Source organism: Gobius niger (genome assembly GCF_951799975.1).
Source record: "Gobius niger genome assembly, chromosome: 6".
Taxonomy (NCBI): Eukaryota; Metazoa; Chordata; class Actinopteri; order Gobiiformes; family Gobiidae; genus Gobius; species Gobius niger.
This window is the reverse complement of record NC_136857.1, coordinates 38,335,752-38,356,328: the sequence shown is the minus strand read 5'-3', so window position 1 is coordinate 38,356,328 and position 20,577 is coordinate 38,335,752. Positions and strand designations below refer to the sequence as shown.

Genomic DNA, 20,577 nt, shown 5'->3' with positions numbered 1-20,577 from the left:
CCTGCTGGACACTGGAGGTCCTGCAGTAAATACACCAGTGCATTATGAGACTGCCCCCTGCTGGTCACTGGAGGTCCTGCAGTAAATACACCAGTGCATTATGACACTGCCCCTGCTGGTCACTGGAGGACCTGCAGTAAATACACCAGTGCATTATGAGACTGCCCCTGCTGGTCACTGGAGGACCTGCAGTAAATACACCAGTGCATTATGAGACTGCCCCTGCTGGTCACTGGAGGTCCTGCAGTAAATACACCAGTGCATTATGACACTGCCCCCTGCTGGACACTGGAGGACCTGCAGTAAATACACCAGTGCATTATGACACTGCCCCCTGCTGGTCACTGGAGGTCCTGCAGTAAATACACCAGTGCATTATGAGACTGCCCCCTGCTGGACACTGGAGGACCTGCAGTAAATACACCAGTGCATTATGAGACTGCCCCCTGCTGGTCACTGGAGGACCTGCAGTAAATACACCAGTGCATTATGAGACTGCCCCCTGCTGGTCACTGGAGGACCTGCAGTAAATACACCAGTGCATTATGAGACTGCCCCCTGCTGGTCACTGGAGGACCTGCAGTAAATACACCAGTGCATTATGACACTGCCCCCTGCTGGTCACTGGAGGACCTGCAGTAAATACACCAGTGCATTATGAGACTGCCCCTGCTGGACACTGGAGGACCTGCAGTAAATACACCAGTGCATTATGACACTGCCCCCTGCTGGACACTGGAGGACCTGCAGTAAATACACCAGTGCATTATGACACTGCCCCCTGCTGGACACTGGAGGTCCTGCAGTAAATACACCAGTGCATTATGACACTGCCCCCTGCTGGACACTGGAGGTCCTGCAGTAAATACACCAGTGCATTATGTGACTGCCCCCTGCTGGACACTGGAGGACCTGCAGTAAATACACCAGTGCATTATGACACTGCCCCCTGCTGGACACTGGAGGTCCTGCAGTAAATACACCAGTGCATTATGAGACTGCCCCCTGCTGGACACTGGAGGACCTGCAGTAAATACACCAGTGCATTATGACACTGCCCCCTGCTGGTCACTGGAGGACCTGCAGTAAATACACCAGTGCATTATGACACTGCCCCCTGCTGGACACTGGAGGACCTGCAGTAAATACACCAGTGCATTATGACACTGCCCCCTGCTGGTCACTGGAGGACCTGCAGTAAATACACCAGTGCATTATGACACTGCCCCCTGCTGGACACTGGAGGTCCTGCAGTAAATACACCAGTGCATTATGTGACTGCCCCCTGCTGGACACTGGAGGACCTGCAGTAAATACACCAGTGCATTATGACACTGCCCCCTGCTGGACACTGGAGGTCCTGCAGTAAATACACCAGTGCATTATGAGACTGCCCCCTGCTGGTCACTGGAGGACCTGCAGTAAATACACCAGTGCATTATGACACTGCCCCCTGCTGGACACTGGAGGACCTGCAGTAAATACACCAGTGCATTATGACACTGCCCCCTGCTGGACACTGGAGGACCTGCAGTAAATACACCAGTGCATTATGTGACTGCCCCCTGCTGGACACTGGAGGACCTGCAGTAAATACACCAGTGCATTATGACACTGCCCCCTGCTGGACACTGGAGGTCCTGCAGTAAATACACCAGTGCATTATGTGACTGCCCCCTGCTGGACACTGGAGGACCTGCAGTAAATACACCAGTGCATTATGAGACTGCCCCCTGCTGGACACTGGAGGACCTGCAGTAAATACACCAGTGCATTATGACACTGCCCCCTGCTGGACACTGGAGGACCTGCAGTAAATACACCAGTGCATTATGACACTGCCCCCTGCTGGACACTGGAGGACTTGCAGTAAATACACCAGTGCATTATGAGACTGCCCCCTGCTGGTCATACCTGAACACTGTTATATTAACCTGAACTCAGCATTTTTCCTCCAGTTTTCCTCACTTTGCTTTTGGATTTGGGTAAAGCCAAACCGGGGGTTCAGAGGTTTAAACCTTTCTTTAACCTGTTGTTCCAGGTCGGTGCGAGCGGTGAGCACAGAGCGGCATAGGAGGCGGGGCCAGGCGGGGACTTATCCACCAATCAGAGGCGTCCAACAGAGCGATCCGTAAGTCCTGGTGTAGTCCTGGTGTAGTCCTGTTGTAGTCCTGTTGTAGTCCTGGTTCAGACCTGGTTCAGTCCTGGTTTAGTCCTGGTTTCGTCATGTTTGTGTGTTGTGCTCAGGGACCTCCCGGAGCGAGAGGACGGCGAGGGGGAGGAGACGCCGGCCTTCAGCCACTGGGGGGCGCCGCGGAGGTACCACACACCACTCTCTGCACAGACTCCACTGTGAGCAGGGCCGGATCCGAGCAGACGGGGGGGCCCGGGCAACGACGGGGACCCACAGACGGCAGGACATGTTTAAAAACACGTGAAATACTGGTCGTTGCCTCTCCTCTGATTGGTCGTTTTGAACATGTCCTCTCCTCTGATTGGTCGTTTTGAACATGTCCTCTCCTCTGATTGGTCGTTTTGAACATGACCTCTCCTCTGATTGGTCGTTTTGAACATGTCCTCTCCTCTGATTGGTCGTTTTGAACATGTCCTCTCCTCTGATTGGTCGTTTTGAACATGTCCTCTCCTCTGATTGGCCGTTTTGAACATGTCCTCTGCTCTGATTGGTCGTTTTGAACATGTCCTCTCCTCTGATTGGCCGTTTTGAACATGTCCTCTCCTCTGATTGGTCGTTTTGAACATGACCTCTCCTCTGATTGGTCGTTTTGAACATGTCCTCTCCTCTGATTGGTCGTTTTGAACATGTCCTCTCCTCTGATTGGTCGTTTTGAACATGTCCTCTCCTCTGATTGGCCGTTTTGAACATGTCCTCTGCTCTGATTGGCCGTTTTGAACATGTCCTCTGCTCTGATTGGTCGTTTTGAACACGTCCTCTGCTCTGATTGGCCGTTTTGAACATGTCCTCTCCTCTGATTGGCCGTGTTGAACATGTCCTCTCCTCTGATTGGTCGTTTTGAACATGTCCTCTCCTCTGATTGGTCGTTTTGAACATGTCCTCTCCTCTGATTGGCCGTTTTGAACATGTCCTCTGCTCTGATTGGTCGTTTTGAACACGTCCTCTGCTCTGATTGGCCGTTTTGAACATGTCCTCTGCTCTGATTGGTCGTGTTGAACATGTCCTCTCCTCTGATTGGTCGGTTTGAACATGTCCTCCTCTCTGATTGGCCGTTTTGAACACGTCCTCTCCTCTGATTGGCCGTTTTGAACATGTCCTCTCCTCTGATTGGCCGTGTTGAACATGTCCTCTCCTCTGATTGGTCGTTTTGAACATGTCCTCTCCTCTGATTGGTCGTTTTGAACACGTCCTCTCCTCTGATTGGCCGTGTTGAACATGTCCTCTCCTCTGATTGGCCGTGTTGAACATGTCCTCTCCTCTGATTGGCCGTGTTGAACATGTCCTCTCCTCTGATTGGTCGTTTTAAACATGTCCTCTCCTCTGATTGGCCGTGTTGAACATGTCCTCTCCTCTGATTGGCCGTTTTGAACATGACCTCTCCTCTGATTGGCCGTGTTGAACATGTCCTCTCCTGTAATTGGTCGTTTTGAACATGTCCTCTCCTGTAATTGGTCGTTTTGAACATGTCCTCTCCTCTGATTGGCCGTTTTGAACACGTCCTCTCCTCTGATTGGTCGTTTTGAACATGACCTCTCCTCTGATTGGTCGTTTTGAACATGTCCTCCTCTCTGATTGGTCGTGTTGAACATGTCCTCTCCTCTGATTGGCCGTTTTGAACACGTCCTCTCCTCTGATTGGCCGTGTTGAACATGTCCTCTCCTCTGATTGGTCGTGTTGAACATGTCCTCTCCTCTGATTGGACGTTTTGAACATGTCCTCTCCTCTGATTGGCCGTGTTGAACATGTCCTCTCCTCTGATTGGTCGTGTTGAACATGTCCTCCTCTCTGATTGGTCGTTTTGAACATGTCCTCCTCTCTGATTGGTCGTTTTGAACATGTCCTCTGCTCTGATTGGTCGTTTTGAACATGTCCTCTCCTCTGATTGGTCGGTTTGAACATGTCCTCTCCTCTGATATGCCGGTGGTCTCCAGGGTGGAGGTGCGTGTGGACCCGGGCCAGACTCTGGGCCTCAGTATCGTGGGCGGACGTCACGTGATCAAACGCCTGAGGAACGGAGAGGAACTGAAGGGCATCTTCATCAAACAGGTCCTGCCCCAGAGCCCGGCCGCCCAGACCCAGAGCCTGAAGACCGGGGACAAGATCCTGGAGGTGAGACCGGGACCGGGACTGAAGCGGGTCTAAAGGGGGACTAAAGCGGGTCTAAAGGGGGTCTAAAGGGGGTCTAAAGGGGGTGTAAAGGGGGTCTAAAGGGGGTGTAAAGGTGGTCTAAAGCAGGTCTAAAGGGGGTGTAAAGGTGGTCTAAAGCAGGTCTAAAGGGGGTCTAAAGGGGGTCTAAAGCGGGTCTAAAGCAGGTATAAAGGGGGACTAAAGTGGGTCTAAAGGGGGACTAAAGGGGGTCTAAAGGGGGACTAAAGCGGGTCTAACGGTAGTCTAAAGGGGGACTAAAGGGGGTCTAAAGGGGGTGTAAAGGTGGTCTAAAGCAGGTCTAAAGGGGGTGTAAAGGTGGTCTAAAGCAGGTCTAAAGGGGGTCTAAAGCAGGTCTAAAGGGGGTCTAAAGCAGGTCTAAAGGGGGACTAAAGTGCGTCTAAAGGGGGACTAAAGCAGGTCTAAAGGGGGACTAAAGCAGGTCTAAAGGGGGTCTAAAGCAGGTCTAAAGGGGGTGTAAAGGTGATCTAAAGCAGGTCTAAAGGGGGACTAAAGCAGGTCTAAAGGGGGTCTAAAGGGGGACTAAAGCAGGTCTAAAGGGGGTCTAAAGCAGGTCTAAAGGGGGTCTAAAGCAGGTCTAAAGGGGGACTAAAGCAGGTCTAAAGGGGGACTAAAGCAGGTCTAAAGGGGGACTAAAGTGCGTCTAAAGGGGGACTAAAGCAGGTCTAAAGCGGGTCTAAAGGGGGTCTAAAGCAGGTCTAAAGGGGGTCTAAAGCAGGTCTAAAGGGGGACTAAAGCAGGTCTACAGGGGGACTAAAGTGCGTCTAAAGGGGGACTAAAGCGGGTCTAAAGGGGGACTAAAGTGCGTCTAAAGGGGGACTAAAGCAGGTCTAAAGCGGGTCTAAAGGGGGTCTAAAGCAGGTCTAAAGGGGGTCTAAAGCAGGTCTAAAGGGGGACTAAAGCAGGTCTACAGGGGGACTAAAGTGCGTCTAAAGGGGGACTAAAGCGGGTCTAAAGGGGGACTAAAGCAGGTATAAAGGGGGACTAAAGTGCGTCTAAAGGGGGACTAAAGCGGGTCTAAAGGGGGTCTAAAGCGGGTGTAAAGTGCGTCTAAAGGGGGACTAAAGCAGGTCTAAAGGGGGACTAAAGCAGGTCTAAAGCAGGTCTAAAGGGGGACTAAAGCAGGTCTAAAGCAGGTCTAAAGGGGGACTAAAGCGGGTCTAAAGCGGGACTAAAGGGGGACTAAAGCGGGTCTAAAGGGGGTCTAAAGTGCGTCTAAAGGGGGTCTAAAGCGGGACTAAAGGGTGACTAAAGCGGGTCTAAAGGGGGTCTAAAGTGCGTCTAAAGGGGGTCTAAAGCGGGACTAAAGCGGGTCTAAAGCGGGACTAAAGGGGGACTAAAGCGGGTCTAAAGGGGGTCTAAAGTGCGTCTAAAAGGGGTCTAAAGCGGGTGTAAAGCGGGTCTACAGGGGGTCTAAAGCGGGACTAAAGCGGGACTAAAGAGGGTCTAAAGGGGGACTAAAGCGGGGCTAGATTGGGACTTAGACGGGTCTGTGTGGACTGGGACTAACCGCCCCTTGTGTCCAGGTGAACGGGGCGGATCTGAGGGCGGCGTCTCATGAAGAGGCTGTGGACGCCATTAAGACGGCCCAGAGTCCAGTGCTGTTCGTGGTGCAGAGCCTGTCCAACACGCCCCGGGTAAAACCACACGACCCAACACGCCCCGGGTAAAACCACACGACCCAACACGCCCCGGGTAAAACCACACGACCCAACACGCCCCGGGTAAAACCACACGACCCAACACGCCCCGGGTAAAACCACACGACCCAACACGCCCCGGGTAAAACTACACGACCCAACACGCCCCGGGTAAAACCACACGCTCCAACACGCCCCGGGTAAAACCACACGACCCAACACGCCCCGGGTAAAACCACACGACCCAACACGCCCCGGGTAAAACCACACGACCCAACACGCCCCGGGTAAAACCACACGACCCAACACGCCCCGGGTAAAACCACACGACCCAACACGCCCCGGGTAAAACCACACGACCCAACACGCCCCGGGTAAAACCACATGACCCAACACGCCCCGGGTAAAACCACACGACCCAACACGCCCCGGGTAAAACCACACGACCCAACACGCCCCGGGTAAAACCACACGACCCAACACGCCCCGGGTAAAACCACACGACCCAACACACCCCGGGTAAAACTACACGACCCAACACGCCCCGGGTAAAACTACACGACCCAACACGCCCCGGGTAAAACCACACGACCCAACACGGCCCGGGTAAAACCACACGACCCAACACGCCCCGGGTAAAACTACACGACCCAACACGCCCCGGGTAAAACCACACGACCCAACACGCCCCGGGTAAAACTACACGACCCAACACGCCCCGGGTAAAACCACACGACCCAACACGGCCCGGGTAAAACTACACGACCCAACACGCCCCGGGTAAAACCACACGACCCAACACGCCCCGGGTAAAACCACACGACCCAACACGCCCCGGGTAAAACTACACGACCCAACACGCCCCGGGTAAAACCACACGACCCAACACGCCCCGGGTAAAACCACACGACCCAACACGCCCCGGGTAAAACAACACGCCCCGGGTAAAACTACACGACCCAACACGCCCCGGGTAAAACCACACGACCCAACACGCCCCGGGTAAAACCACACGACCCAACACGCCCTGGGTAAAACCACACGACCCAACACGCCCTGGGTAAAACCACACGACCCAACACGCCCCGGGTAAAACCACACGCCCCAACACGCCCCGGGTAAAACCACACGACCCAACACGCCCCGGGTAAAACCACACGACCCAACACGCCCCGGGTAAAACAACACGCCCCGGGTAAAACTACACGACCCAACACGCCCCGGGTAAAACCACACGACCCAACACGCCCCGGGTAAAACCACACGACCCAACACGCCCCGGGTAAAACCACACGACCCAACACGCCCCGGGTAAAACAACACGCCCCGGGTAAAACTACACGACCCAACACGCCCCGGGTAAAACCACACGACCCAACACGCCCCGGGTAAAACCACACGACCCAACACGCCCTGGGTAAAACCACACGACCCAACACGCCCTGGGTAAAACCACACGACCCAACACGCCCCGGGTAAAACCACACGACCCAACACGCCCCGGGTAAAACCACACGCCCCAACACGCCCCGGGTAAAACTACACGACCCAACACGCCCTGGGTAAAACCACACGCCCCGGGTAAAACCACACGCCCCAACACGCCCCGGGTAAAACTACACGACCCAACACGCCCCGGGTAAAACCACACGACCCAACACGCCCTGGGTAAAACCACACGCCCCGGGTAAAACCACACGCCCCAACACGCCCCGGGTAAAACTACACGCCCCAACACGCCCCGGGTAAAACCACACGACCCAACACGCCCCGGGTAAAACTACACGACCCAACACGCCCCGGGCAAAACAACACGACCCAACACGCCCCGGGTAAAACTACACGACCCAACACGCCCCGGGTAAAACTACACCAAATGGCCATGACCTGTGGAGTCCCCCAGGGGTCAGTCTTGGGGCCCCTCTTATTACAGGCTTCCATTGGGTATAATAATAATAATAAACAGCACTAGTGTGTCACACCACAACTAGGCCGGTGACACTCAGGCCTCTCCACACGAGCTGTCAGAGCTGCAGAACATCCAGAACATCCAGAACAAACACAACCATATTAGTCCAGTGCTCCGGTCTCTGCACTGACTTCAGTCACTCAGAGAACAGACTTTAAAACAGCTCTGCTTGTTACAAGTCTTTTCATGGTTTAGAACCAAAGTCCATCTGTGACATGTTAGAGCTGTATGAACCATCTCAGGGAGGGGAGGGGCCTCCTGGTGGTTCCAGAGTCAGGACTAAACACGCTGAGGCTAAAGCTAAAATCTGGAACAGTCTTCATGAGGACGTGAGACAGGCCTCAGCTCTGACAAAGTCCAAATCCAGGCTGAAAACAGTTCTTTTTACCCGTAAATATGACTGAGGGCATCTTATCTGCACTCTGGCCTCTTACTGTCATTGATCATTTTTATGTTGATGTTTATATTGATTTTATTTGTTTTCTTGTCACTGGCCTGGCCTCACATGACCTGCTGCGACGCCTGGATGACATTTGTTTGTGTGTTTGTTTGTTTGTTTGTTTGTTTGTTTGTTTGTTTGTTTGTTTGTTTGTTTGTTTGTTTGTTTGTTTGTTTGTAAAGGACTGAACCAGGGACATAGGATATTTGTGCTGTGAAAACTTTAAAATAGGCATTAAAATGCTATTTTACATAAAATGATGACACTTTTCACTGTGGCCACAGGCCTGAACACAAAACTCAAGGGCTTCAGTCAGATTTAGTCTCTCACATACAGTATCTGAAGCCTTTACCTTTAAGAGTATTGTCAGTAAATTGTTGTTGTATAAAGTTACGCTGGAATAGTCTAAATGGCTCGAGCTCCACCTTTCACTAGAACCAGGTTGACTCGTCTCCAAAGCTGCACATTTATAATGTGTGAATCCAAATGCACGCGGCTAATTAGCATCATTAATTTGTTGAAAACGTTGTGCGCGACCTGTGGCTTTGTCACTGTATTGGCCTGAGGCTCAATTATAATAAATATGAGGAAAGAGAAACTTTAGAGGTTAAAATGAGGAGAGAAGCAGCTCTGTCTCTGTCTCTGACTCAGAGCCTTCAGAGGCAGGACTCGCCTCACCTCATGTTTAAGTGTCATTTATGACAGAAAGTTTCCTCTCAGCTCCACTAGAACAGGCTCGTGTTAAATAAAAGCACATTAGAGCGAGGCCAGACTAAGATCTGTCTTTCCTCATCGCTCTGTGTCATTAAAGTCACTGCTCAGCTGAAGCTGGTGCTGAACCCCGGTGTGTGGGCTGAACCATGTGGCTCATGTTTAAAGGGGTGTCAGGCCCTGAGATAATATACATCATTATTGTTTGTGCAAAATTCTGTGTAGAAACCACCGTATTTTACTCGGTTGTTCAGTTCTTATAGTATCGATTATGAGGAAACTTAGAAAGTTCAATACAGAACACTTTCTGCAGCATATTTGAGGCCCCCTCCCTGCTCTGGGCCCTGGGTACTGAGCACCCTTTACCCCCCAGGCCCCCTCCCTGCTCTGGGCCCTGGGTACTGAGCACCCTTTACCCCCCCAGGCCGACGCCCCTGCTCTGGGCCCTGGGTACTCAGCACCCTTTACCCCCCCAGGCCGACGCCCCTGCTCTGGGCCCTGGGTCCTCAGCACCCTTTACCCCCCCAGGCCGACGCCCCTGCTCTGGGCCCTGGGTCCTCAGCACCCTTTACCCCCCCAGGCCGACGCCCCTGCTCTGGGCCCTGGGTACTGAGCACCCTTTACCCCCCCAGGCCGACGCCCCTGCTCTGGGCCCTGGGTACTCAGCACCCTTTACCCCCCCAGGCCGACGCCCCTGCTCTGGGCCCTGGGTACTGAGCACCCTTTACCCCCCCAGGCCGACGCCCCTGCTCTGGGCCCTGGGTACTGAGCACCCTTTACCCCCCCAGGCCGACGCCCCTGCTCTGGGCCCTGGGTACTGAGCACCCTTTACCCCCCCAGGCCGACGCCCCTGCTCTGGGCCCTGGGTACTGAGCACCCTTTACCCCCCAGGCCGACGCCCCTGCTCTGGGCCCTGGGTACTCAGCACCCTTTACCCCCCCAGGCCGACGCCCCTGCTCTGGGCCCTGGGTACTCAGCACCCTTTACCCCCCCAGGCCAACGCCCCTGCCTGATATGTTGCAGTGGAAAACCCTGATGTTTTGACGCTGTGAATATCTTTTTTTTAGAATCCAGCTGTAGCCACGCCCCCTCTGAGAGACCCGCCCCCATACAGACCTCCCGGCCAATCAGAGACCGGCTCGGACCTGGACCAGGCCAAAGGTAAAAACCAGGTTTGAATTTCCTACGACGAGACAAAATATAAAAGTGAAAACGAGACAGTTTATTAATGAGGAAAAGGTTTTCTCCATTTCAGCTTTACCCAAATCTAAAAGCGTCTTCACTGGAGCTCACAGCCTACAGGCCAGTGCATCATTTGAAAGCTCAGACCGACTAAACTGATCTAAACTGATCATTTTCATCTCATTTGTCCTGTTTCTTGTTGCTCTTTAGTGTTTTTTTATGTGTTTTCATCCTCATTTTCTCCTCGTTTTTGTCACTATTTTGGCGCCTTTTTCCAGAAGCTTTTAGATTTGGGTAAAGCTGAACTAGAGAAGCATGTGCTCAAGCGGGTTAGGATGAAGTGATTCAAAGTAGAACCTTCTTCCACATTTCAGCAGCTCCTCCGTGGGCCCCAGTGTGGCCCGCGGTCCGCACTTTGGACGCACTGACTCCAGCATGTCTGTGTTTGGTATCCACGTGTAGCAGGAAAGGCTGTGACCGAGATGTCCAAATATGGTCATTTCCTTTGTGGGAGACAGTTTGGAAAATTTAGGGGGAAAAAGTTGTTTTTTACAGTTTTTGATCCGTCCCTCCTCATGTTCTTCCTCTCCCTGTTCCAGGCCCAGTGTGAGCGCCCCCTTGTGGCCGCCGCCCCCTTGTGGCCGCCGCCCCCTTGTGGCCGCGCCCCCTTGTGGCCGCGCCCCCTTGTGGCCGCGCCCCCTTGTGGCCGCCGCCCTCCGTCCGCTGCAGACTGAACCTGAACCTGAAGGATTAAACTCGTCTCTTTTCTGTTTGTGGGATTTGTTCTGCTCTTCTTCTTTTTTTTTTTTCCTGAACGTTTCTCTGGTGTCGGTGGCAGCGGGCGGACGGTGGCTGCTCGGGGTCATGTGACGGGTTTCCTGGATGCTCATTGGTGGAGGTGTTTTCTCTGTGATTGGCTGGAAAATAACTTTACTGGAAACTCCCCTTTTTTCTACGTTTCTTTGACGTTTTTCTTTTTGATCCTGTTTGTGTGTTTTTGTGAAATTAAAAACCGGATGTTTGAAAAAAGCCTTGTTTGAATTTCAGACCTGAATAAAGAGGGTTGTGTTTTTAAAGTTGAATGGCGTCGTTTTGCTCGTTCTGGCGCCGCTCACGGGTAAAGTAAATGAGACCAAAACTGTGGCTAAAATCTGCAGATATTTAGTTTGACTCGATTGTTCTGTAAAATTAACCTCTTAACTCCCACCTGAACCGATCCCATTTTCTCCAGTTTGGCTTTACCCTAATCAAAAAGCTTCTTGGGAAAAAAGCACCAAAACAGCCACAAAAAATGAGAAGAAAACAAGGAGGTAAACGCAACAAAAAAGAGACAAAAATTCAACAAAAATGTGTCAAAAATTCAACCAAAAAGTGATAAAAATTCAACAAAAATGTGACAAAAAATCAACAAAAATGTGACAAAAATTCAACCAAAAAGTGATAAAAATTCAACCAAAAAATGACAAAAAATCAACAAAAATGTGACAAAAATTCAACCAAAAAGTGATAAAAATTCAACAAAAATGTGACAAAAAATCAATCAAAAAGTGACAAAAATTAAGCAAAAAAGTGACAAAAATGCAACAAAAATGTGACAAAAATTAAGCAAAAAAGAGACAAAAATTCAACCAAAAAGTGACAAAAATTAAGCAAAAAAGTGACAAAAATTCAACAAAAATGTGACAAAAATTAAGCAAAAAAATGACAAAAATTAAGCAAAAATGTGACAAAAATTCAACAAAAATGTGACAAAAATTCAACCAAAAAGTGACAAAAAAATCAACCAAAAATTCAACAAAAATGTGACAAAAATTCAACCAAAAAGTGACAAAAAAGTGACAAAAATTCAACAAAAATGTGACAAAAAAATCAACCAAAAAGTGACCAAAAAATGCCAAAAAATCAACAAAAAAGTGACAAAAGACAAAAATTAAGCAAAAAAATGACAAAAATTCAACCAAAAAGTGACAAAAATTCAACAAAAATGTGACAAAAATTCAACCAAAAAGTTACAAAAATTAAGCAAAAAATGGCAAAAATTAAACAAAAATGTGACAAAAATTCAACCAAAAAGTGACAAAAAATCAACAAAAAATCAACAAAAAAATTGCTAAAATGTGACTAAAAAAAAAAAAAAAAAAAAGGTGAGACAACGCAGCAACAACGCAAGGAAAAGATCCATTTTGTGGGTCTTAGCTTTCAAATGAGGTGTTACACAGACCTGCATTTGGTTCAGGCGGGTGGAAAGAGCTTAACTAACTGCAAACGTCCACAGAAACTGTTTTGACTAGTACTGGGATTCACAGCTCTTTTCCTGGAGCCGAGTCTTTGGGATCTGTTCATTTCAAAGAGCCGTTCATGAGACTCATGGCTGTTTTTAATAAAACTGTCCCTCATCGGTTTCCTGCGTTTAGCTTTGACTGTAGAGCCGATCTGGAGCTGCTTCTGTGATTACTGTGAGGAAACGGGAGGGGGAGGGGCCTGAGGGGGAGGGGCGAGCTGCAGACGGGGGAGAGAGAGGGCAATGGAGGGGAAACGACCGACGCTCTGCACCACAACACCAGCCGCGTCAGACGGAGAGAGAGGAGCCCAAACCGAGGGCTAAACAAGGGCTAAACCAGGGCTAAACCGGGGCTTAAACCAGGACTGAAACCCGGGCCGGACCGCACACCGGACCAGGGACTGACCGGGGACTGACCGGGGACTGCAGAGGAGCCGCGGGCGCTGCAGGATGGACCATGCTTCCTCCAGGTCAGTGCAGATGGAGGTCACCTTTAAGGAGAGAAGGCACTGGACCGGGCACAAGACGGGGGGTGAACCGGGCCTAAACCGGGTCTGAACTGGGCCTCATCCAGGACTAAACCGGGTCTTAACCAGGACTAAACCAGGACTTCACGTCAGCCCAGTGATGGAGCCTTTAGGTTAACAGTGTTTCCACAGACTCTGGGCCACAGGGAAACGTCATTACAACATCTTCTTGACATGATTTCATTATTTCAGGATCATTTACTGTAATAAAGTCCATTAAAGGGAAATAAAGGATGAGGTTATGGACATAAATGTGTTGCCATTAACCCCTTAACTCCCACCTGAACCGAGCACCTTTTCTCCAGTTTGGCTTTACCCCAATCCAAAAGCTTCTGGAAAAAAGCTGTGAAAATAGCGACAAAACTGAGACGAAAACAATGATGGAAATGTGACAAAAAAGTGACGAAAAATTGATGAAAAAATGACAAAAAATGTGACAAAAAATTGACAAAAAATTGATAAAAAAATGACAAAAAAATGACCAAAAAAAGGGGGAAAAAGACAAAAAATGTGATAAAAAATTGATGAAAAAGTTACAAAAAAGTTACAAAAATTTGACAAAAAAATGACAAAAATTTGATTAAAAATTGACCAAAAAATGACTAAAAGACAAAAGAAAAAGAAAAAAGACAAAAAATGTGATAAAAAATGGATGAAAAAATTACAAAAAATGTGATGTAAATGTGATAAAAAATGACCAAAAAAAAGACAAAAATGTGATAAAAATTTGACCAAAAAATTACAAAAAAGGACAAAAAGATTGATAAAAAATGGATGAAAAAATGACAAAAAATGTGACAAAAAATGACTAATAAAGTTGCATAAATGAGTTGAATACCCAACAAAAAAATGATGGAAAAAAATGTGATGACGTGAGGAAAAAGCTCCTCTCGGTTCAGGCGGGAGTTAAGAGGTTAAGTCGTTGATGCTTGAAAATCACATATATGTTTTACAGCGACAAAATCTAACAGATGATCAGAGCCCGGTTTAAACGTGTGGGTTTATTTAGTGACAAAATCCCTCCAGATGTAGCGGAGCCTGTGAGTGTGAGTGTGAAGTGCAGATGTTTGAAAGTTTAGTCTGTTTGTCTGCACGTGCTCCTGTGTTTGAAGGAACGGACCAGATGTGTGAGGAAAAAAACAGGAAAATACATCGAATTGTGTGGAAAAAAAACAAAAAATCACAAGGAAGAAAAGGAAAACAAGCGGATAAAGAAGCTCAGAGAGAAGGAACAGGTCTGAGCTCAGAGAAGGAACAGGTCTGAGCTCAGAGAGAAGGAACAGGTCTGAGCTCAGAGAAGGAACAGGTCTGAGGTCAGAGAGAAGGAACAGGTCTGAGCTCAGAGAGAAGGAACAGGTCTGAGCTCACAGAGAAGGAACAGGTCTGAGCTCAGAGAGAAGGAACAGGTCTGAGCTCAGAGAAGGAACAGGTCTGAGCTCAGAGAGAAGGAACAGGTCTGAGCTCAGAGAGAAGGAACAGGTCTGAGCTCAGAGAGAGAAGGAACAGGTCTGAGCTCAGAGAGAGAAGGAACAGGTCTGAGCTCAGAGAGAAGGAACAGGTCTGAGCTCGGAGAGAAGGAACAGGTCTGAGCTCAGAGAGAAGGAACAGGTCTGAGCTCGGAGAGAAGGAACAGGTCTGAGCTCAGAGAGAAGGAACAGGTCTGAGCTCAGAGAGAGAAGGAACAGGTCTGAGCTCAGAGAGAAGGAACAGGTCTGAGCTCAGAGAAGGAACAGGTCTGAGCTCAGAGAGAAGGAACAGGTCTGAGCTCAGAGAAGGAACAGGTCTGAGGTCAGAGAGAAGGAACAGGTCTGAGCTCAGAGAGAAGGAACAGGTCTGAGCTCAGAGAGAAGGAACAGGTCTGAGCTCAGAGAAGGAACAGGTCTGAGCTCAGAGAGAAGGAACAGGTCTGAGCTCAGAGAGAAGGAACAGGTCTGAGCTCAGAGAGAAGGAACAGGTCTGAGCTCAGAGAGAGAAGGAACAGGTCTGAGCTCAGAGAGAGAAGGAACAGGTCTGAGCTCAGAGAGATGGAACAGGTCTGAGCTCAGAGAGAAGGAACAGGTCTGAGCTCAGAGAGAAGGAACAGGTCTGAGCTCGGAGAGAAGGAACAGGTCTGAGCTCAGAGAAGGAACAGGTCTGAGCTCAGAGAGAAGGAACAGGTCTGAGGTCAGAGAGAAGGAACAGGTCTGAGCTCAGAGAAGGAACAGGTCTAAGCTCAGAGAAGGAACAGGTCTGAGCTCAGAGAGAAGGAACAGGTCTGAGCTCTGAGAGAAGGAACAGGTCTGAGCTCTGAGAGAAGGAACAGGTCTGAGCTCTGAGAAGGAACAGGTCTGAGCTCAGAGAGAAGGAACAGGTCTGAGCTCAGAGAGAAGGAACAGGTCTGAGCTCAGAGAGAAGGAACAGGTCTGAGCTCAGAGAAGGAACAGGTCTGAGCTCAGAGAAGGAACAGGTCTGAGCTCTGAGAAGGAACAGGTCTGAGTTTAGAGAGAAGGAACAGGTCTGAGCTCAGAGAGAAGGAACAGGTCTGAGTTTAGAGAGAAGGAACAGGTCTGAGTTTAGAGAGAAGGAACAGGTCTGAGCTCTGAGAGAAGGAACAGGTCTGAGCTCAGAGAGAGAAGGAACAGGTCTGAGCTCTGAGAGAAGGAACAGGTCTGAGCTCAGAGAGAAGGAACAGGTCTGAGCTCAGAGAGAGAAGGAACAGGTCTGAGCTCAGAGAGAAGGAACAGGTCTGAGCTCAGAGAAGGAACAGGTCTGAGCTCAGAGAGAAGGAACAGGTCTGAGCTCAGAGAAGGAACAGGTCTGAGCTCAGAGAGAGAAGGAACAGGTCTGGTGATTCTTAAGCCACTTTTTTCATGTGTAAAACTAACCCAGCGACTACAAAGTCCTCAGAAACTGTCTCTGCTGGTCTGAGTGTCTCGTCTAAAGGTTTTTGTCAGGCCTCTCCCTCACGTCAGAATCTCTTTTCACCGCGGCCTTTTCCAAATGTCAGGCCTGTCGTCAGGAATCCTCCGGCTCCGCTCGTCTGCTGGAACAAAAACACTTCTCTGTAAAGCAGTTTTACTCCGTTTGTGAGACCGAAAACTACTTTGAGCACAAACAAACGTTTCAAAGATCTCACAGCAGCAGGGGGAACTCCAGCTGTTTATTTTCAGGAATATGGACTCTTCACCGGACTCCAAACATAGAGAGACCCAAAGAGTCTGTGGCCCCAAAGAGTCTGTGGCCCCAAAGAGTCTGTGGCCCCAAAGAGTCTGTGGCCCCAAAGAGTCTGTGGCCCCAAAGAGTCTGTGGCCCCAAAGGGCTGCGGTCACATGACCCAGTCTGTAATAAGGGCAGGAGAGCAGAGGCATCACTCCAATGTGCAAATTCACTTTAGCTGCGGAGAAGTTCTCCAGACGTTTCCAGGAAGTGATATCTTATTGGCACAGTTGCTGCTAGTGATGGGTAGATGATGCCTCAAAGTGTGTCACGCTTTCATCATCGTGTCACACTGTGTTGGTCGGCTACTTTGTGAAGGCGCCATCTGGTGGTGATAAAGCAGAAGATCGGGACCAAAGAGTACCATACTGGTACTGCTCTGTGACTCTGAGTGATGGTATCTTCTCTCCTCAGACCTCTGAGTGATGGTATCTTCTCTCCTCAGACCTCTGAGTGATGGTATCTTCTCTCCTCAGACCTCTGAGTGATGGTATCTTCTCTCCTCAGACCTCTGAGTGATGGTATCTTCTCTCCTCAGACCTCTGAGTGATGGTGTCTTCTCTCCTCAGACCTCTGAGTGATGGTATCTTCTCTCCTCAGACCTCTGAGTGATGGTATCTTCTCTCCTCAGACCTCTGAGTGATGGTATCTTCTCTCCTCAGACCTCTGTGACTCTGAGTGATGGTATCTTCTCTCCTCAGACCTCTGAGTGATGGTATCTTCTCTCCTCAGACCTCTGAGTGATGGTGTCTTCTCTCCTCAGACCTCTGAGTGATGGTATCTTCTCTCCTCAGACCTCTGAGTGATGGTATCTTCTCTCCTCAGACCTCTGAGTGATGGTATCTTCTCTCCTCAGACCTCTGTGACTCTGAGTGATGGTATCTTCTCTCCTCAGACCTCTGAGTGATGGTATCTTCTCTCCTCAGACCTCTGTGACTCTGAGTGATGGTATCTTCTCTCCTCAGACCTCTGAGTGATGGTATCTTCTCTCCTCAGACCTCTGAGTGATGGTATCTTCTCTCCTCAGACCTCTGAGTGATGGTGTCTTCTCTCCTCAGACCTCTGAGTGATGGTATCTTCTGTCCTCAGACCTCTGTGACTCTGAGTGATGGTATCTTCTCTCCTCAGACCTCTGAGTGATGGTGTCTTCTCTCCTCAGACCTCTGAGTGATGGTGTCTTCTCTCCTCAGACCTCTGAGTGATGGTATCTTCTCTCCTCAGACCTCTGTGACTCTGAGTGATGGTATCTTCTCTCCTCAGACCTCTGAGTGATGGTATCTTCTCTCCTCAGACCTCTGAGTGATGGTATCTTCTCTCCTCAGACCTCTGAGTGATGGTATCTTCTCTCCTCAGACCTCTGTGACTCTGAGTGATGGTATCTTCTCTCCTCAGACCTCTGAGTGATGGTATCTTCTCTCCTCAGACCTCTGTGACTCTGAGTGATGGTATCTTCTCTCCTCAGACCTCTGAGTCTCTGAGTGATGGTATCTTCTGTCCTCAGACCTCTGAGTGATGGTATCTTCTGTCCTCAGACCTCTGAGTGATGGTATCTTCTGTCCTCAGACCTCTGAGTGATGGTATCTTCTCTCCTCAGACCTCTGAGTGATGGTATCTTCTCTCCTCAGACCTCTGTGACTCTGAGTGATGGTATCTTCTGTCCTCAGACCTCTGAGTGATGGTATCTTCTCTCCTCAGACCTCTGAGTGATGGTGTCTTCTCTCCTCAGACCTCTGAGTGATGGTATCTTCTGTCCTCAGACCTCTGAGTGATGGTATCTTCTGTCCTCAGACCTCTGAGTGATGGTGTCTTCTCTCCTCAGACCTCTGAGTGATGGTATCTTCTCTCCTCAGACCTCTGAGTGATGGTATCTTCTCTCCTCAGACCTCTGAGTGATGGTATCTTCTCTCCTCAGACCTCTGAGTGATGGTATCTTCTCTCCTCAGACCTCTGAGTGATGGTGTCTTCTCTCCTCAGACCTCTGAGTGATGGTATCTTCTGTCCTCAGACCTCTGAGTGATGGTATCTTCTCTCCTCAGACCTCTGAGTGATGGTATCTTCTCTCCTCAGACCTCTGAGTCTCTGAGTGATGGTATCTTCTGTCCTCAGACCTCTGAGTGATGGTATCTTCTGTCCTCAGACCTCTGAGTGATGGTATCTTCTCTCCTCAGACCTCTGTGACTCTGAGTGATGGTATCTTCTCTCCTCAGACCTCTGTGACTCTGAGTGATGGTATCTTCTCTCCTCAGACCTCTGAGTGATGGTATCTTCTCTCCTCAGACCTCTGTGACTCTGAGTGATGGTATCTTCTCTCCTCAGACCTCTGTGACTCTGAGTGATGGTATCTTCTGTCCTCAGACCTCTGTGACTCTGAGTGATGGTATCTTCTCTCCTCAGACCTCTGAGTGATGGTATCTTCTCTCCTCAGACCTCTGAGTGATGGTATCTTCTCTCCTCAGACCTCTGTGACTCTGAGTGATGGTATCTTCTGTCCTCAGACCTCTGAGTGATGGTATCTTCTCTCCTCAGACCTCTGAGTGATGGTATCTTCTGTCCTCAGACCTCTGAGTGATGGTATCTTCTCTCCTCAGACCGCTGGAGCGAGCGTTACGCGGAGCTGCCCGGGGAGCTGCTGTGTGTGGACCTGGAGAAGGACCGCTCGGGGCTGGGGCTGAGTCTGGCCGGGAACAGGGACCGGTCCAGACTCAGCGTGTACGTGGTGGGTCTGAGTCCGGGAGGAGCCGCCGCTAAAGACGGACAGATCCACGTCGGTGACGAGCTGCTGGAGGTCAGTCCAATATTATCCCTTTACTTTAGTCTAACCTTACACAGCGCCCCCTGCTGTCACGGTTCAACACTTTAGAAGCTTCATGCACAGGATGATAGACCACTGTGTCTGTTAGCATCACTTTTTAGTGAGGTTAGAGATGTTAAAGATCTTTTACCTTTACATGTTTCAGCGCCCTCTGCAGGCCGTCATCACCGGCGTGCGGTGACGTGTCACTATCAGCTGTTCTTACTTCCGAGGCGTAAAAAAGAAGCCGGGGAAATACAAAAGCATAGTCACTTTGCCATATGTCAGAGGCATAACAGAACCATCCAGAGAGCAATGAAACAACATTAACACAGTTGTAAAACCACACACCAAACTGAGGCAGCGTCTGGTACATCCCAAAGATCAAATAACACAGGGGGAAAAATGCAACGCCATTTACGACATACCATCAAATCATGCAACAAATCATACATAGAAGAAACATAAGAAAAAAGGAGCAGCAAACAGAATGCGAAAAAGAAACAAGGGGACGACTCACACGAACAAAGAAAGAAAAGGCAGAACAGGAGAATTTAAAATCAGCTATTTCGGGTTATTGGATCGGAAACCAGTCAATTCAAACGCTGGATAAAAGAAGCCATAGAAATCAGGAAACACCGACACCATCAACCGTGACGAAGGAGCGTTTCTCCTGTCCCACACCTGGGACACCCTCCTCCAATGACCACGCCCCCTGTCGCCCTGAATCCACCGGGCGGCAGGGGGCGTGGCCAGTCTGTCGGACCTGTTGGGACCGTCAGGGGGCGTGGCCAGTCTGTGGGACCTATTGGGACCGTCAGGGGGCGTGGCCAGTCTGTGGGACCTGTTGGGACCGTCAGGGGGCGTGACCAGTCTGTGGGACCTATTGGGACCGTCAGGGGGCGTGGCCAGTCTGTGGGACCTGTTGGGACCGTCAGGGGGCGTGACCAGTCTGTGGGACCTGTTGGGACCGTCAGACTGGTCACGCCTCGGAAGTAAGAACAGCTGATAAGTGACACGTCGCCGCACGCCGGTGATGCTCCTGATGACGGCCTGCAGATGGCGGCTGAAACATGTAAAGGTAAAAGATCTTTAACATTTCTAACCTTAGTGTCTGACAAAACCAACCTAAAAAGTGATACTAGAACACAAGTAGACACAATGAACGTTAGGAAGTTTACACTGTTTACACTGTGTCTGTTGTTCCAGATTAACAGCCAGGTGCTGTACGGCCGCAGTCACCAGAACGCGTCTGCGATCATCAAGAGCTCGTCCAGCAGAGTCCGGCTCGTCCTGCTGCGGTAAAGCCACAGAACACACGGCATTCTGGGTAAAACGGGCACAGATCCGGGAACAGGGCTTAAAGAGACAGAGGCCGATGTCAAGACATTCACTACAGCCATTTTGAGAGAGACATTTTATACAAGACAGTTATTCTAATTTACTGCATTTACAGACCAACAGGTTGGTCATCATTGTAGT

The 20,577-nt window shown here is 49.8% G+C and overlaps 1 protein-coding gene across 1 annotated transcript in view; it reads left to right on the top strand.

Moving 5' to 3' along the window:
* patj (PATJ crumbs cell polarity complex component) overlaps positions 1–20,577 on the top strand; it is a gene marked incomplete at its 3' end in the record, with an annotated part of 112,229 nt that overhangs the window by 71,085 nt on the left and 20,567 nt on the right. The window contains exons 23-32 of the mRNA XM_079559055.1: positions 2,042–2,131; positions 2,248–2,319; positions 4,126–4,303; positions 5,887–6,026; positions 9,544–9,777; positions 9,856–9,933; positions 10,011–10,095; positions 10,187–10,280; positions 18,893–19,089; positions 20,305–20,396. Coding sequence (XP_079415181.1) covers positions 2,042–2,131; positions 2,248–2,319; positions 4,126–4,303; positions 5,887–6,026; positions 9,544–9,777; positions 9,856–9,933; positions 10,011–10,095; positions 10,187–10,280; positions 18,893–19,089; positions 20,305–20,396 — 1,260 coding nt within the window. The remainder of the gene's footprint in view (positions 1–2,041; positions 2,132–2,247; positions 2,320–4,125; positions 4,304–5,886; positions 6,027–9,543; positions 9,778–9,855; positions 9,934–10,010; positions 10,096–10,186; positions 10,281–18,892; positions 19,090–20,304; positions 20,397–20,577) is intronic.